Source organism: Bos grunniens, chromosome 17 (genome assembly GCF_055505025.1).
Source record: "Bos grunniens cultivar Pamir isolate PY7600 chromosome 17, Bosgru_T2T1.0, whole genome shotgun sequence".
NCBI classification, from domain to species: domain Eukaryota; kingdom Metazoa; phylum Chordata; class Mammalia; order Artiodactyla; family Bovidae; genus Bos; species Bos grunniens.
The window spans coordinates 52375987-52395016 of NC_141181.1; the positions used below are offsets into that span (position 1 = coordinate 52375987).

The following is a 19030-nucleotide window of genomic DNA, read 5'->3' on the forward strand; positions in this document are numbered from 1 at the left end:
AGCTCGTCAAATAACAGAAAGAAGGAATCCACAATGAAAGGAAACATGCGCTCCAAGTTCTTTTTCAGAATACCCTCAAGAGAAGGACATCAACATAACTCCTTTCATTTGTTTCGTTTTTTATTGAGGTATGAAGCGAAGTCGTTCAGTTGTGTCCTACTCTTTGCAACCCCATGGACTGCAGCCTACCGGGCTCCTCCGTCCACGGGATTTTCCAGGCAAGAATACTGGAGTGGGTTGCCATTGCCTTCTCGAACCTGGGTCTCCCGCATTGTAGGCAGGTGCTTTACCAGCTGAGCCACAAGGGAAGCCCTTTTATTGAGGTATAGTTGATTACAGTGCTGTGTTAGTTTCAGGTGTACAGCAAAGTGACTCACTTATAGACATGTTCTTTTTCAGATTCCAAAACACAGATGTTAGTGTGGTTTTTTGAAGACGCTTTTAAAGTGAAATCTGAGAAATGAAAACTAGGAAGGAATCAGTCTTAGAACTCTCACCTTGGAGAACAATAAGCTGCTGGGCAGGCCAGTTCATGAACACTCACTGAGAGATTAGTACGGCTTATCACAGGGGCTCATAAAGGAAACTTAAAACCAGAGTAACTTTCCCATGTAGCCTTTTTCCAGTAAACTAATTCAACCCCAAGGTCTGATTTAGCTCCTATTCCCATCCATTTCCTAGTAATCCAGCTTACGATTTCCACCTTTTTAATGTGAAAAAGTTCACAAGCACAGAAAAGTTAAAAGTAACACCATGAACCTCACTCAATACAGCCACCACCTAAGCTGTATTCTTCTTAAGTAAGTGTTAGTCATTCAGTCATGTCTGACTCTTTTCAATCCCATAGTAGCCTGCCAGGCTCCTATGTCAGGAAATTCTCCAGGCAAGAATACTGGAGTGGGTTGCCATCTCCTTCTCCAGGGCTCCCGGAGGGAAAATTAGAATGGACGCCTCAAGTCCAAGGGAACCCCTGGGCCTGTTCATTACCAGAGTGTTCCTCTCCCTTGTAAAGTGCCTCTGACTGCTAGATCATGAGCCATTCAGGGCCCACTGCTCTTCTGATCTTAACATGTCTAATGTGCACCCCAAAGATCTTTCCTTAGGGATAGATAAAATATTTCCCATTTTTAGAAGCTTTATAACACCAAAACACAAATTTCAATAAAACAGCACAAACAATATATTAATTTATATTAATATGAAATATAATAGATACTTGTCTTATCTATTATAAAAGTATATATATTTGGGGTGAGAGGGGCAGGGCTATTTGAAAATAAGTTGTAGGCATCATACAACTCACATCATGAAAGCTCCATCAGACATCTCTCAAAACTAAGGATATTTCCCTACATCATCATGATGTCAATATTTCTAAGAAGATTAATAATAATCCCTTATAATCATATCATATCATATCCAGTTCATATGCATATTTCCTATGTCCCTTCCAAAAATGCATATTACAGTAGCATTGTTCTCAGTTGGTAAAGAATCTGCCTGCAATGCAGGAGACCCTGGTTTGATTCCTGGGTTGGGAAAATCCGCTAGAAAAGGGATAGGCTACCCACTCTAGTATTCTTGGTCTTCCCTTGTGACTCAGCTGGTAAGGTATCTGTCTGCAATGTGGAAGACCTGGGCTCAATCCCTCAGTTGGGAAGATCCCCTGGAGAAGGGAAAGTCTACCCAATCCAGTATTCTGGCCTGGAGAATTCCATGGACTATATAGTCCATGAGGTCGCAAAGAGTCAGACACGACTGAGTGACTTTCACTTTCACTTTGTTTATATAAACTGGGATACCATCGAGGTTCCTGCATGGTGTTTGCGTTTCCAGCATTACGCCCCACCCTTCCCAATAAGCGGCCTCCCCTCAGGCCATGGGTCTAATCCTGCCAGAGTACACTTCATGCTCATGTCTGCCTCCTTGGCTTCCCCCAGGTTATTCCTATCCCCAGCACCCTTTCCAATTATCTGCTTCTCAAGACACAGTCTCCTCCACGCAGCCCACAGTGGAGACACAGGGCAGGGTTCTGACTTGCTCGGTGCTTTTCCTCCAGCCTAGGAGCAAAACCTGGCATGCAGACTTTCCTGGTGGTCCAGTGGTTAAGAATCCACCTTGCAACGCAGGGGCCTTGGGTTTGAACCCTGGTCGGGATCCCACACGCCTCAGGGAAACTAGATCCCACATATCAACCCAATACACTCAGATAAATACATAAATATTTTTTAAAAAACAAAACAAAACCTAGCACGTGCTGGACATTCAACACTGTTCCTTAGTGATGCAGTCTGGGCAAATGGTCAACATTCTGCTCCTCTGAATCCTGGAGCAACTGACCCTAGTAACCGACCTCGTTTGTTAATTATCTTGGGTCGTTCACTGTTGTTTCCTGTGACTTAGCACCGTCAGCTCCAAAGAAGAGAGTCCCTGAGGACAGGGCCCATGTCAGATAGTCCTCAAAAAACCCCATCCAGCCTCAGAAAGTACTAGAGAGACACTGTCTCTCTATATACAAGCTGCGTCTCTGCCTGATTGGTTCTGGCTCTTGATGTATTCTTTGTTGACGAGAGCATCAACATTTCTCATATATTCTGACAGGTTTTCTCAGAAATCTTGTCAAATTAAGTCAGTGACATAAAAATTCTTAAATTTCAGGAGCCTGGTCTCTTTTTTTTCGTGACATAAAAATTCTTAAATTTCAGGAGCCTGGTCTCTTTTTTTTCCCCCTCAGTTACCTTGGAGTTTATATAAACTAAGAGAAAAAGGTCATAATGTTTTCATGCAGTACATATGTCATTCTTTAAATAACAATTGTCACTTATAACAGAAATAATTAAGGAATGCTGCACTTGTGATCCATACAAAACATCAACATTTTGGGTTGTACATAATTTAAAGAAATGTCCCAAACACTTCTCGAAATACTGTAGTAGCCAATAAATACACAGAGGAATGCCTTAGGCGGCCATAGGCATGCAGTTTAGAAAATAAAGAAAAAAAAAATCACACTAGAACTACTTCATTTCTTCAAAATCACTGAGTAGGAAAAGCAACACTGAACTTCCATACTGATTTTACATAACTTCTGTACTGTACCTTGACTTAACCAGAGTCTGCTCTTAGAAGCCAACAATAAACCCTAACATTAAAAGCCTATTTAAAAGAAAAAAATATATATATATACAGAATTGTGTATAATTAAATCAGTATACATAAATATTGAAGATCATGCAAAGCAAAAAGTTACTAAAAGTTTAAAAATGTTGTTCCTTCGTGATTAATTACTGCGTGCTGAAGAATAGTAAGGGAATTCTCTAAAAGTTTAAAAATGTTGTTCCTTCGTGATTAATTACTGCATGCTGAAGAACAGTAATGGAGTTCCCTGGTGATCAAGTTTAGCACTCCACACTGTCACTGCTGAAGCCCAGGTTCAATCCCTCATCAGGGAGTGAGGATCTCAGAGGCTACGGAGCACAGCCTCCCACCTCCCCCACCAAAAAAAAAAAGAGGGAGGGAGGGAGGAATTAGGAGTTTGAGATTAAGAGATACAAATGATTGTATACATAAAACAGATAAACAGTGGGGACCTACTGTGTATCACAGGGATCTGTATTCAGTGTCTCGTGATAGACCATAGAGGGAAGGAATACGAGGGGGAGTATATCCACGTGTGTATAACTGGGTCACTGTGCTGTATATCTGAAACTAACACAACACTGTAAATCAACTATACATCAATCAAATACATTATTTCATTTAAAAAAAGACCAGTAGCTAAAGAGAAAGACTGTTTTAGCTTTACAACTCAGACTATATATAACACTTTATGAAAAAAAAGTAAGCTGTTAGCAGGAAAAGAATACAGTGTCACAAGAGAAAAAAAGAAAGGTCAGAGTCACAAACTAAAATTGGAAACAATTATTTACAATCATCATTATAGCACAGGAGTGTTGAACTAAAATGTGTTTGTAAGATCAGTGATTGATATGCACTCTCACCTGGGTTTCCAGACCATTCCTGTTCATTACCACTGTTATAGCTTAAAAATTTCACTGTAAATCTCTGTGTCATGATTCCTAGAAATAAAATAAAAACATAATGTCACCAATTTACTAAGAAATTATCCACCATAGTGTTGTTTTCTTTACCTTATAATTGCATTTCAACATGCAAAAAAAAAAAAAAAACTCCACTGTTTTCTGATTAAATCATAAACACAAATAAGAAAAACAGGTCTGAATTAGTTTATCTGGTATAATTATGAGAATCGTGAAGAAAGAAAAAAACGCTTTAAATTAAAAGCATTCTCGCTGCCCTTCACAAAGTTACCTTTCTGCTGGGCATTAATTTCTGCCCTGATAATTCTGACGTTTATTTCACTGATTGTATTATTATTCCACCTGAAAATATAATGTTCTTCCACGTTCACGTTCCTGGGGGCTGGTCCAGTACTTAAAAGTGTTTCTGGAAATAAGAGAGTACTTTCATAAATTAAAGACCTAAAAATAAAAATATTAAAGACCTTCCTTTAAGGGTTCAAGCCTATTATTGGCAGTTCCCTCTGCCTGGGTGGCCATCGCCCACCCCCATCCCTGCCCTGCAGACCCAATTCCTTTACACAGCAGGGTCATCACCTCCTCAAGAAGCCATCCTCAGATCTCCACCCAAGTCAGCATTAGCTACCTCCTCTTTCCACACCATCCCAATAAACTGAGTGAGCTCCATCCCTTCCCTTTTTAAAAAATATTTACTTTTTATTTATTCATGTATTTGGCTGCTTTGGGTCTGAGGTGTGGCATGGGAACTCTTAGTGGCACCATGTGGGACATAGCCCCCTGACCAAGGATCAAATCTGGGCCCCCTGCATTGGGAGCATGGAGTCTTAACCACTGGACCACCAGGAAAGTCCCTGTCCCTTTCCTCTATTTCAGCCTCCCTGGTACCCAGCTCACAGCCTAGTGCAGAGCACGGGCTTGGAAGAGTATCTGTGAAATGCAAGATTACAGAAAGATTACATCTGGTAAAGATTACACCTGTTAAAGCAAAGATTACAGAATGTCAGCTCTTTAAGAGCAGGGGCCTGGTGTCTAGTTCACTACTATATTGTACTAATAGCTGATGGAAGGAAAGAGTAAGTTCCAAGAATTATAACAAATTGAAAAGAAACACACGTAGTATCCTTCATGGAAAAACAAAAGTCCTGGTAATATTGGCCAAATTCTATGTACTTCAGTTGGCTGCATTACAATCACAGAGTTTAATGACTGGAAAAAGAAAAGCAAGCAAGAAGTGAAAATGCTGGGTCCTAAAGAACCTTTAACTCTCTGAAAAACACTTAAGAAAAAGCCCACATACCCAGAGAACAAGGAGGGACCCTGGAACCCACATAATCCAGGACTGAGAAGGATTGGGTTCAAGGTCACAGATGTTACTCCACAGTAAGTCAAGATAGAACAAGGAAAAAGCAAAATACTGGTGGGATATTTCTCTAACAACTACAAATCTCCTAAAATCTAACAACTACAAATCTCCTAAAATTCTTAATGAAAATATGTTCTACTCTGGGACTACGGTAAGTCTCTTGCATACGAACGAGTTCCATTCCAAGAGCATGTTCATAAGTCCAACACGGTTAGCCTAGGTACCCAACTGATGCAATTGGCTCTATAGTACTATACTGTGATAGGTTAATAATAGTTTTCACACAAATAATACATTAAAAACAAACACAAACAATGAAGAAAACATTTCTAATCCTTCAGTACAGGACCTTGAAAAGTACAGTACCAGAACTGGCATACAGGGGCTGGCATCGAGTGTAGAGGCAAGGAGGGAGAGGAGCTGGGAGATGGTAGAGCTATAGTATCGTCAGCAATAGGAGACAAAGGACAAGATGAAATTTCACTCAGGCCTGATGGTGGCGGAACACGTGTTTGCATCTTGCAAAGTTCGAAACTTGAAGGTTTGTATATAGGGACTTACTGTATATATTCCTTGTGAGAAATTATATACATTATAATGTTATATATATATATAACATTAAAATACCTGTATTGGTGATGAATCTGTCTAAGTCAGTTGCTTCCTCGTAGATTACTTTCGGTGTAACTATGCCTGAAAAAACACACATAAATGAACTTCCACAGGAGTACATGAACCTCACATGTTCACATTTACCTACGAAAATGAAAGTTTGCCAAACAAATACAGTGCCTATGCCTGCCCTGTGCGCCAACTACTCAGCTCCCCTCCACTCCCCAAACGCCATCAAACAACCTGCTATTCTTGGCATCTAATTGGCATCTAAGGTCCATGCTCAAATGGACATAACTTACCTCCCATAGCACCATTCTTTATCTTTGCACTGGTAATTCCATCTCGTTCTAGGTACTCCTCCAGGCTAGTAACGCACTGAACATCAAAATTTTGCAGGAAAGCCACAGGAGCGTTGTAGAGGCACTGCCCAGCCAGGGACACCTGAGGGCAAGGGGGGAATGCCGACAGATTTATGACCTCCTTTCTGATCATAGAAAAAAGAGATCAGTGTCTTGGAAAAGCATCCTTTCTGCAGCCTGCTTCTACTGCTGGGTTAGCTCCAATAAAGGCTAGGGCATTCACTAGTTAACTGACTTGAGCAGAGTATCTACTTGACTTGCTAATCAAACTCTGGAAGCCACTGGCTGCAGGGTCACAGTAAGTACAGCTTCTAAAGAAAATTCCCTGCTTTGCATCATTTACTTTGCAGAAACATGATTACATTCAGCTTCAGTTTCTTTTCTGTTGTTGTCTTTTGTTTTTTCACTTTTTGGCCATTCCAGGCAGCATACAGGATCTTAGTTCCCCCGGCCAGGGAGGGAACCCGTGTCCCCTGCAGTGGAAGCACAGAGTCTTAACCACTGGACTGCCAGGGAGGGTCCCTCAACTGCATTTTCTCTCCCTCATTACAAATGCATTTTTGTTAAAGCCATAAGAACGGATTCATATGGATAGTAAAGAGAAACAGTTTAGCCTCCCATGTCATCTTCCCATAAATACTTTTTCCTCATAATTTTGAACTTAATAAAGGTAAGATTTCACATAAAACTCAAGTCTTAAAATATTTTTCAAAATTCTATTAAATATTTAATTAACACAACACCATAAGTCAAATATACTTCAATAAAAAAATAAATAAAATTTTAAAAGTATTTATGGCTTACTAGAAATTGCCTGTTAAACTAATACAAGTGAGAAACAATAGTTACTTCCATGGAAACTTCTAGACGGTCTTTTGGTTTTATTTAGTAAGTTCACTCTGAGATTTAGCAAAGACAGATTGATTTAAGAGTGACTATCAAAAGAAAAAAACAATGCAGAGACCTTAAATGGCTGAGTGCCTGAAAAGTCCATAGGAGAAAAATACGTAATTCAGGAAGAGATTTTTTTTTTAGAATAACATGACTTAAATTAGTAAGAGGAAGGGGAAAGTGAGAAAAAGCTTCTGGCATATTAAAACTGAAAGGATTACCTGTGGAATAGTAAAATATGCCTTATCTACTGTCATAACGGGGTCTCCTTGTTTGTAACCAAAGTCTGAAAAGTCTTTTAGATCAGTATGCAAATATATGTCAAAGGAAACTTGATGTCCAGAGGAACTGCAAATCGATGAGAGAAACCACCATTAACATGATAAAAGCAATTGTTTTACTTTTTTTCTCTGCTTTTTTAATTATCAAAATAATATTTGTACTAAATGCCACTGACCTGTGCGTTTTAAAGTAGTTAATGGTTAATTTATGTTCCATGAGTTTTACTTCAATGCTAACAATAAAGTTGCTTTAAAATGTCAACAAGACAGAAATGTAAAGGACAAAAAGTTAAAGTCGAGCCCATCACTCTTTCCCCCAACCCAGAGAATCGCTATTAACCATTTGTGGTATCAATTTCTTTTCAATGAGGGCTCCAAAATCACTGTGGATGGTGACTGTAGCCATGAAATTAAAAGACGCTTGCTCCTTGGAAGGAAAGGTATGACAAACCTAGAGACATGACTTTGCCAACAAAGGTCCCTATAGTCAAAGCTATGGTTTTTTCAGTAGTCATGTACGGATGTGAGAGCTGGTCCATAAAGAAGGCTAAGCACAGAACTGATGCTTTAGAACTGTGGTTCTAGAAAAGACTCTTGAGAGTCCCTTGGACTGCAAGGAGATCAATCCAGTCAATCCTAAAGGAAACCAGCCCTATATATCCATTGGAAGGACTACTGCTGAAGCTAAAGCTCCAGTACTTTGGCCACCTGAGGTAAAGAGCCGACTCACTGGAAAAGACCCTGATGCTGGGAAAGATTGAGGGCAGAAGGAGAAAGGAGCAACAGATGATGAGATGGCTGGATGGCATCATCAACTCAATGGACATGAGTTTGAGCAAACTCTGGGAGATAGTAAAGGACAAGGAAGCCTGGCATGTTACAGTTCATGGGGTCGCAAAGAGTTGGACATGACTTAGCGACTAAACAACAACCAGCTCTTTCAAATACTTAACACAAAATAAACTTACTATGTGAAACCTAGAACTGAATCTAGAATGGAGGGATTGAATGGAGCCTTTGGAGAGGTCCCCAGGACATGGCCACATTCCAGGGCCATCTGGGTGCGCACCCCTCTCCCGGACAGCCCTTCAGACACTTACATGGAACCATGGTAGAAGTACCCGAGAAAGGGTGAGTTGGCAAGCTGCACACACAGGAATGGAAACCAGTCGGGGACTCCATGTGACATCTGTATGGAGCAGAGCTGATCAAAGGGAGGATTAACATCTCCTCCAAAAACACCTGGGAAACAGGACTCCCTGAACAGTGCTGTTAAATCTGATGAGCATTCCTGGAAAGAAGATGTAGAGAAGCTCAGAGAAGATTAAATCCCCCATCTGCCCGCTGTCAGGATCTCCTGGCCAGTGTGATGCACTTGCTGCTGGAGACCAGCAGGGCGTGGTAGAGAAGACAGGAAATAAACAGCTGGCCTCCAGGCTGAGAGTGTTTGCGCTCACAGCAAGTCATCTCCCTACGAGGCTCCAAGTCAGGAACTTTGGACCTTCACAGAATTTACATCTTAACTGGGGACCTAAGACATGCCTACAAATAAGATGCGAAAAAGAAAAGGTAATATGAAATAGACCACAGGTGGAGAATTTTCAACTGGCATCACCACTCACGCCAGTATTCTTGCCTGGGAAATCCCATGGACAGAGGAGCCTGGCGGGCTACAGTCCATGGGGTCGCAAAGAGTCGGACACAACTTAGCCACTCAACAGCAACAGCGTTCAAATTCCTAGTCCAGAGAAATCTAAGGGCAATTCCAGAAGAATCCTTGAATCATTCTTGTTATATCACGACCCGATTGGTATCATCAAGAAGTTACTTTATTCGGATGGACCTAGAGCCTGTTATGCAGAGTGAAGTCAGTTAGAAAGAGAAAAATAAATATCATATATTAACACACATATGTAGAATCTAGAAAAAAGACCCAGATGAACCTATTTGCAAAGAAGAACTAGAGACACAGAGGTAGAGAACACAGGTACACCAATGGGGAAAAGGAGAGGCGGGATGAACTGGGAGATCGGCGCTGACATACACACTATTGAGACTATGGGTAAAATGGAAAACTAATGAGAACCTAGGTACAGCACAGGGAACTCTACTCAGTACTCTGTGGTGACCTAAATGGGAAGGAAATCCAAGAAGGAGGGGATATATGTATCTACATAGAGCCAATTCACTTTATTGTACAGTAGAAACTAACACAACATTGTAAAACAACTATACTCCAATTAAAATTAATTTAAAAAATTAAAATTAAAAATATGTATTTGATCTTGGAGTAGACAATGGATTCTTAGAAATGACACCAAAACCATAAGCAACAACAACGACCAAAAACTGGAATAAAGGGAGGGAGAATTAGATGAAAGAGGTCAAAAGGTACAAATTTCCTCTTATAAGTACACACTAAGGGTGTAATCTACAAGAGCAATATAATTAACACTGCTATACACTATATACGCAAGCTGCTAAGACAGCAAAGTCTAAGGGTTCTCATCACAAGTAAAGTTTTCTATTTCTTTTTGTCCTTTTTTAAAAAAAACTTTTTATTTTATATTGGAGTATAGCCGATTAACAATGCTGTGATAGTTTTAGGTGGACAGCCAAGGGGCTCAGCCATACATAAATATGTATCTGTTCTCCCCCAAATCCCCCTCCCATCCAGGCTGTCACATCACATTGAGCAGAGTTCCCTGTGCTGTGCAGTAGGTCTTTGTTGGTTATCCTTTTTAGATATAGCAGTGTGTATAGGCCACATTCCTCTAAATGGTAAATGAACTGGAAAACCATAGAGTTCAAGTAGTTCAAGGTTAAGAGAGAAAAAAATATGTTTTGTTTTCAGAAAACTAAATCCTCTCCAAATTGATTTAAAAATATTTTTAAGTTCTAGAAATCTATTTTAAACCATGCATTCTGTAAACTGTAACACGAATGAAAGTTCCTCACCTACAACATAGGCATATATACACATATCTAAATGGGTCTGTACTGGATTCTAGAATGCATGTGAATGTGTACAGTCACTCAGTCATGCCTGACTCTTTGCGACCCCATGGACTGTAGGCTGCCAGGCTCCTCTGTCCATAGGATTTTCCCGGCAAGAATACTGGAGTCGGTTGCCACTTCCTCCTCCATCTATTTCTTTAATTTTGTGTCTATACGAGATGATGAATGTTCACCAAACTTATTGCGATACCACTTCATAATGTATGGAAGTCAAATAACCATACTTCAAACCTTAAACTCGTACAGTGACTGTGTCAATTATATCACAATAAAACTGCCAACAAAGGTCCATCTAGTCAAAGCTATGGTTTTTCCAATAGTCATGTATGGATGTGAGAGTTGGACTATAAAGAAAGCTGAGCACCAAAGAATTGATGCTTTTGAACTGTGGTGTTGGAGAACATTTGAGAGTCCCTTGGACTGCAAGGAGATCCAACAAGTCCATCCTAAAGGAAATCAGTCCTGAATAGTCATTGGAAGGACTGATGATGAAGCTGAAACTCTAATACTTTGCCCACCTGATGCGAAGAACTGACTTATTTGAAAAGACCCTGATGCTGGGAAAGACTGAAGGCAGGAGAAGGGAACAACAGAGGATGAGATGGTTGGATGGCATCACCGACTCAATGGACATGAGTTTGAATAAACTCCAGAAGTTGGCGATGGACAGGGAAGCCTGGCATGCTGCAGTCCATGGGGTTGCAAAGAGTCAGACACAAGTGAGCAACTGAACTGAATTAAAAACTGGAAGAAAAAAATTGATAAACTGGACTTTATCGAATTAAAACTTTTGGGCTTCAAAGAACCCCAACAGGAAAACGGACTTCCTAGACAAGTAGGAGAAGTTTTTGGCATATCATATATCTGATAAGTGACTAGAATCCAGAGTGCATAGTGAACTTTAAAAACAAAAAGACAATTTAATTTAACAACAAAATTAAACAACAAAAAGACAACCTAATTAAAAACTGGCCAAAGGGTCTCAACAGACATTTCTTCAAAGAAGACATATAAACATTCAATAAGCCTTTGAAAAGATGTTCAACATCATTTGCCACTAGAGAAATATGGATCAAAATCACAATGAAATGCCACTTCACACCCTCAAGGAAGGCTGTAATCAAGATTATTATAGCCATTGTTGGTGACATCATGGAAAATTACAACCCTTATACAGCGCTGATGGGAATGTGAAATGATGTAGCTACTTTGAAAAAACAGTTCCTCAAGGGAATTCCCTGGCAGTCCAGGGGTTAGGACTCATTTCCATTGCCAAGGACACAGGTTCAATCCCCAATCAGGGAACTAAGATCCTACAAGCTATGTGGCTCAGCCAAAAAGAAGAGAAACAGTTCCCCAAAAGGTTAAACATGCAGTTCCCATGTGGCAAAGCAATTCCACTCCTAGGTAACATAACCAAAAGAAATGGAAACACACGTCCAAACAAAAACTTGTATACAGGTTTATATTCTTGTATCATAGAAGCATTCTTCATAGTAGCCAAAAAGTGAACACAATCTAAATGTCCGCACTTGATAAATGGTTAAGCACTCTGTGATATATCCACACAACAGAAGATGATGCGGCCATAAAAAGGAATGGAACACTAACCCACGCCACAGCGCAGGTGACCCTTGAAAGCATGATGCTAGGCAAAAGACGCCAGACACAGGGCTTCCTTGGTGGTCCAGGGGCTAAGACGCCAGGCTCCCAGTGCAGAGGGCCCGGGCCAATCCCTGGTCAGGGAACTAGACCCCACGTGAGGCAACCAAGACCTGGCACAGGGGAATAAATATTAAAAAAAAAAAAGAAGAAGCGAGACACAAATCCTACAGACTGACGGATTCCATTTACATGCAATGTCCAAAAGAGGCAAATCCACAGACACAGAGAGTAGATTAATAGTGACCTGGGAAAACAAACTAGTGAAAATAACAGAAAAGAAGCAGACTCACAGATACAGAGAACAAACCAGTGGTCACCAGTGGGGAGGGGGATGGGGCAGGGGGCAACACAGGTGTAGGGGATGAAGAGGTACCAACTACTACGTATAAAATAAATAAGCTACAAGGGTGTATTATTGTACAGCACAAGGAATACAGCCAATATTTTATAATAATAACTATAAACGGAGTATAACGTTTAAAAAGTGTAACTATGTTATACACCTGAAATTTACATAATTTGCAAATCAACTACACCCAGATAAATAAATATACTTAATTTCTAGTGAAAACAAACAAACATAAAACAGTCTGGGGATGATGGGCATGAGTGAGAGTGACTGCAAATGGACACACGGCTTCTTTTCGGGGGTGTTGGAAACATCCTCAAATTAGATTACTGCGATAGTTGAATTTACTAAAAAAAAAAAACACTTATAAATCACTTATTTTTCTCTCCTTTTTATATTTTCTTAAAGGCTTCCAAGTAAGACATTAAAATCATCCTCTCAGTATCATCACAATCAGGACTTTATCCAAACAGACATTTTTTTTGGCTATAATTGCTGCTTAGTCACTCGGTCATGTCCAACTCTGCAGCTCCATGAACTGTAGCCTACCAAGCTCCTCTGTCCATGGAACTTTCCAGGCAAGAATACTGGAGTGGGTTGCCATTTCCTATGCCAGGGGATCTTCCCGATCCAGGGACTGAACCAGTGTCCTTGTATCTCCTGCACTGGCAGGTGGATTCTCTACCACTACCGTCACCTGGAAAGTCCTTTGTCCACAAACTAGGCTGAAAAGGCTAGATAAGAAAATACTCAACTGGTAAACAAGACATACAATCTCAGCTTTTGAAAGACCATGCACTACAAAGCTGTTGATGGGGAACTGCTGGTGCCCTCCGCATGCTATCAGGTACCACAGTTTTTGCACCCAATAATCAGAAAGACCATACCTGGTCACAGCAGCAGCGAATGTCACAGGCCCCCGCTGTCAAATTGCAAGGGCAAGGACCAAGGGGCTGATACACCTGGTTAGGAACGACAGTCACATTTTCTGAAAAGTACAAACAACAGAGAAGTTCAGCTGTGAAACACTGATGAGACATGGCCACATTTTCACTCAGAGAAAGCTGAGTTGTATTACAAATCACCGTTACCAGTATTCCACATGAAGGTATCCCTGAGATGGGCTATATCTACTGAGGCCTGTATCTACTCCTCCAACAAAAACCCAAATAGAAGAGAATGTCCTAGTTATACAAACTGAAGAAGTCACAGTTGATCTTGAAGATGATCAAGTCACTAAGATTTGCAAGTTAAGCCAAATGCAATGCACTTATTTTTCAATACACTGCACAACTCCTTTCATAACACAGACTGATTGTAAGCATTTACTCCTCCAAATTCATTACCTCTTTCAACAGATAAACCTGAAGCCATGACCTAAATGTCCATTGACAGATGATGTGGTACGTATAGACAATGAAATATTACTCAAGACATAAAAAGAACAAAATGGGGTCATTTGCAGTAACGCGGGTAGACCAAGAGTCTGTCATACAGAGTGAAGTAAGTCATAAAGAGAGAAACAAATATTGTATATGAACGCATGTATGTAGAATCTAGAAAAATGATACAGATGAACCTATTTTCAGGGCAGAAACAGAGACGAAGACGAAGGGAACAAATGTGTGGACATGGAGGGTGGGGGAACCGGGAGACTGGGAGTGGGTATGCGCACTGCCACGTGTAAAACTGATAGCTAGTGGGAACCTGCTACAAAGCACAGGGAGCTCAGCTCGGCGCTCTATGGCGACTAGATGAGTGGGAAGGGAGACCCAAGAGAAGGGGGTTGTATCTCTACACATAGCTAATGCACTTTGTTGTACAACCTTGTAAAGGAACTATACCACAACTAAAAAAAAAAAAATCTGAAGCCACGGTGACACTGCAGTTTATCTGGAAGCCATCTGACCACAAGATCTCATTTAACTGAGCTACACACTCAACCTCAAGTCCCATCACACTGTGAATGCATATTTTCACATCCTGATTCTGGTTCAAGTGTGGGGGAAATTAGTAATTTTCACACTGATTGGAAAGGAATATATTACATTTTAGCTTCCTAATTCAGAATCCAGAGACTAATAGTTGGAAAGCTATGTACGTGACTATTTGTGTAAACTCTATGTATCAGTCAACTTCAATGAGAAGATAACTGAAGCTTCTAGAGAACAACTATTATATATTCTACGCTATAATATAGTAGAACCCTAGTATGTCAGTGGTATCAAGAACAAGAAAGTCCGAATAAGAGACCATGTCACAAGGGTAAGGGTTTGATCCTCAGTATAATCAAATCCATGAGACATAAGCAAGGCACTTTAGAATAGGGTTTTACTATGTGATATATAGATAGATATTTGTGAATCTATCTATATGCCTCCCACATTGTTGGCTAGCTTCCTTGTTACCAAGCATACCGCTTACCTCCTGGCTGTCCTTCCATCCTTTTTCTTGTTCTGATCTCTGTCTGACTGGGTGCAAAATTTTTCATACCTTCATGGGGTCAGAGTGGACATCTCATAATTACCAATATATACAGACTCTAATTTTCCTAAGTTTGGCTATTTGTACAAGGACATTCTGAAATATACCTAACTATATTTAAGCATATTTTTTAAAAGAAAAAAAAGTTGCTGCTCTGAGTGGTATAGCTACTATTAAGCCCTCCTCTCAGGTTTCTTTTTTGGCCATGCTGTGTGGCTGATGGGATCTTAATTCCCCAACCAGGGATCGAACCCATGCCCCTTGAGTTCAAAGTGAGGAGCCCTAAATCATTGGACCACCAGGGAATTCCCTGGAAACTTTTAAAATAAGAAAATTAAACAAAAGAAAAATAAGTTTAGGAAAGCAAGACAGACTCACAAGCGAAGCACACAAACTGCATGGCACACACTTACATTCAAACGTCTGCAGTAAACATTTTGATAGTCAGAGATTTCACTTGCCTGATGCATTTTGGCCCAGAGAGGAGTTGGCATAAATTTCCACATGAATGAGCAGATGTGCTGAACAGGATGTATTATGAAAGGCTGAAACAAGAAGAGCCTGGACAATACATGGGGCCTCCAGGAAGGGATCTGTCCCATTAGAGGAACATGACTGCAGATCCCTCTTCAACCTCACAGTCACTTCCAACGAATTCTGAAAGGAAAATATCACTGTACTTTATATGGTGACTCAAAACGGCATCTATAAGAACACATAAGATTAAGTAAGCTCAATCTGCCTCCATTCATCTTACAAAAGGCAAACTGGACCCAAGGATGACATCATTCTGCTCAGTTTTACCCTGTAAACCTACTGCAGTACACAAGCCCTGATTCCTAATCCTCAGCTGAACATACAAGCAAGCAACTTGTGCCTGCTTGTTGTTTGGTCACCAAGTCGTGTCCAACTTGTGACTCCATGGACTGTAGCCTGGCAGGATTCTCTGTCCATGGGATTCTCCAGGCAAGAATACTGGAGTGGGTTGCCACTTCCTTCTCTAGGGGATCTTCCCGACCCCGGGACTGAGCCCAGGTCTCCTGCATTGGCAGGTGGATTCTTTACCACTGAGCCACCTGGAAAGCCCTTTTTCTGTTTAGAGAAAGCTGAACACAGGTCTGATAAAGGTATTTGTCTGGCACTTTTATTATCCTACCAGCAGATTAAATACACATAAATAAAAGTCCACGGAAACAGGCTCTGGTTCCTGGGGTGCAAGCAAAGTCTGTTTCGTCTTTTATGTTCAGAGTTGATGTTTTGCAGATACTAGACACTCAATGAAATATCTATTAAGTGGAAAACATTTCATCTCTCCAGGCTTGAGTGTCCTTACACATAAGCCCAGAGTTGGGTGAGACCAGCAATTCATGAAGCTCTTTTGAGTCACAGATTCATTTGATAATCTGACAGAAGCTGGCAAGCCTCTCATCAGAAAAAAATGCACACATACAAAACTTTATACACAATTTTAGAGAGTTCACAGCTTTTTTTTTTTTTTTTTTGGCTGTGCCATGCATCTTGTGAGATCTTAGTTCCCCAACCTGGGAATGAACCTGGGCCCTTGGCAGTGACAGCAAGTTGTTCTAACCATGGGACCACCAGGGAATTCCCTCACAAGCTTCTTGAAACTCATCCAAGAACCTCTGGGCTGGATGAGTGCCTACAGGATCAGATAGCCCACAGTTTCATGGTGGTTCCAAGCACTAAGTTCTATCTTGTCTGATTAAAAGAACATCGCAGGGGAAGTTCCCTGGCGGTTCAGTGGTTAGGACTCGGCGCTTTCACTGCCTTGGTCCAAGTTCAATCAATCCCTGATCAGGGAACTAAGACCCGATAAGCTGCTGGGCACAGTCAAAAAGAGAGAGAGAGAGAGAGAACAACACTGCAGGAGCACCAGATGCAGGACTCCGCAGATGCTACTGAGAAGGTTCCCACCTCTGGCCTTACCACAGTGGGGGTGACAGTCAAACTCCAGTCTCCTGTCTCATTGTTCAGCTCGCCACAGGTGGGAACTGGCAATAAACCTACAGAAGAGATTGGAACACAAGAGAGTATTGCCCACCTACCAAGGTACTGCACTCTTGAGTCAGGTTTCCTAGGATGGAACACCTTTCCAAGCCTAGGATTGGACTCTTTACAAGCTGTGTGACTTTCGACCAGTGACAACCTCTCTGAACTTCAGTGTCTTCATTTGTTAAACAGAATTAAAAGACATTACTGTTCTTATTAGGAAAATGAGGTGATGTATTTAAGTACATGGGATAGCTCAGTGAATGCTAACTTGTAATTTCAAGCTTTCTTTTACTCACCCTGTCTGTTAGTTCTCTGGTCCACAGCAGCAGCCCCCATCCCGACTTTGCAGGGGACAGCGCCAAGGGACTCAGAGGACGTCACCTGGCCAGGCTTCTTGGGCGGCCTGAAGCTGGCCCAACCTCTTCCCTCCCCAAAGGAAAGGTCAGACTCTTTACCCATCTCGTCCCGCAGCTGTGTCAGGGACACGGTCACATCCTCGGTGCCTCCGACCAGGGACGCGCTGACCACAGGGCTGGACATGCGGATGACAGAAGGAATGAAAACTAGGCGGGAAGAAAGGGACAGAGAGGAGTTAATAGTTGCAGAACCCCTGCCTACACTGGGTGGTGGCTTTCTTTGGCGGTGTCTTCCGCAGCTCTGGCGGCAGTCCCAGATTTGGCCTCAAGACTCATCCTCTCCCTCATCCCCGTCCTGCAGGCCCCTGCCCCGCCTTACATACCCAGATCTCCCCTCAGCGGCCTCAAGACGCCCTGCAGAAGGAGGAGTCCCAAAAGCGAAGGGACCGGCGGCGACAAACGCATGCCTGGGGGCTCGCCGGGCCTGCACAACAGGGCTGCACCCGCCTTAGAAGACTGGAAGCGCGGGGACTCGGAAGCTATGCCCAGGCGGCCTTGCCGCCACCATCTTGTCAAGCCAACGCCTGGAGCTATGGCAACCACCAATCGGCCGCCGGCCTGACGAAAGACGAGCCGTGATTGGACCAACAGCAGAGAGAGCCCGCCCTCAAACCCATCCGCAGCAGCCTAGCCCTGCCACAGGCCTTAGGTCCTTCTAGTTGCATCACTCCAGGTAATGCTAAGTCACTTCAGTCGTTTCCGACTCTGTGCGACCCCATAGATGGCAGCCCACCAGGCTCCCCCATCCCTGGGATTCTCCAGGCAAGAACACTGGAGTGGGCTGCCATTTCCTTCTCCAATGCATGTAAGTGAAAAGTGAAAGTGAAGTCGCTCAGTCATGTCTGACTCTTCGCGACCCCGTGGACTGCAGCCTACCAGGCTCCTCCGTCCATGGGATTTTCCAGGCAAGAGTACTGGAGTGGGGTGCCATTGCCTTCTCCTTTACTCCATGTAAAGGCTCACGAAAAAGTAGGAGTCCGCGTCTAGTTTAAAACCCCGAGTTTCTCCAACATGGAGTTAATTCAATCGTTCTGGAGTTAATGCAAATGCGATGCCGCAGGCACTGGGTTCTAAACAAGCAACTTAATAAACTTGATTTTTATGAGAATTTGGGGGGAGGGACAAAAAGGGGGTGATGTTGCAGTGCTGTAAGTGTTTTGTTGGATTGTTTTTATTATTCTTTTTTCAGAGGTTTTGTTTGTTTCTAGACAGTGAAGGATAGGGAAGCCTGGCGTGCTGCAGTCCGCGGGGTTGCAGAGTGGGACCGGAGTTCGCGACTGAACCACCACCGCATAGAGCTCTCAGATCTCTGAAAGGAGGTCTTCTCAAACTACACACACGAAGTTTTAGCACCATTAGAACAGATGGAAAATTACCAAAATGCTGCCTGGGAAAAAAAAATTCATTTTTCTTATTTCAGTAGCCTCAAAGGATCGCAAGGGTTATCATAGCTCAGTGACTTACAGGTGCAGGGCCTGAGGTTGGACTGCGTGGTTTGAATTTCACCTTCCTTCT

General features: G+C 42.0%; 1 protein-coding gene across 10 annotated transcripts in view; it reads right to left on the reverse strand.

Moving 5' to 3' along the window:
- TCTN2 (tectonic family member 2) overlaps positions 1-18034 on the reverse strand; it is a 28906-nt gene extending 10872 nt beyond the window's left edge. For 3 of the 10 annotated variants that reach the window (XM_086347317.1, XM_086347315.1, XM_086347313.1), the window contains exons 1-11: positions 17839-18034; positions 17555-17662; positions 17034-17110; positions 15548-15743; positions 13490-13590; positions 8671-8861; positions 7511-7637; positions 6339-6480; positions 6052-6117; positions 4333-4467; positions 4002-4079 (exon numbers count right to left, since the gene is read on the reverse strand). In XM_086347317.1, coding sequence (XP_086203443.1) covers positions 4002-4079; positions 4333-4467; positions 6052-6117; positions 6339-6480; positions 7511-7637; positions 8671-8861; positions 13490-13590; positions 15548-15743; positions 17034-17110; positions 17555-17662; positions 17839-17920 — 1303 coding nt within the window. In that variant the 5' untranslated portion in view covers positions 17921-18034. Of the gene's footprint in view, positions 1-4001; positions 4080-4332; positions 4468-6051; positions 6118-6338; positions 6481-7510; positions 7638-8670; positions 8862-13489; positions 13591-15026; positions 15098-15547; positions 15744-17021; positions 17111-17554; positions 17663-17838 lie in introns of those variants that run through there. The other 7 variants (XM_086347316.1, XM_086347314.1, XM_086347312.1 and 4 more) reach the window with 5 other exon arrangements.
- Between the last annotated feature and the right edge of the window lie 996 nt (positions 18035-19030).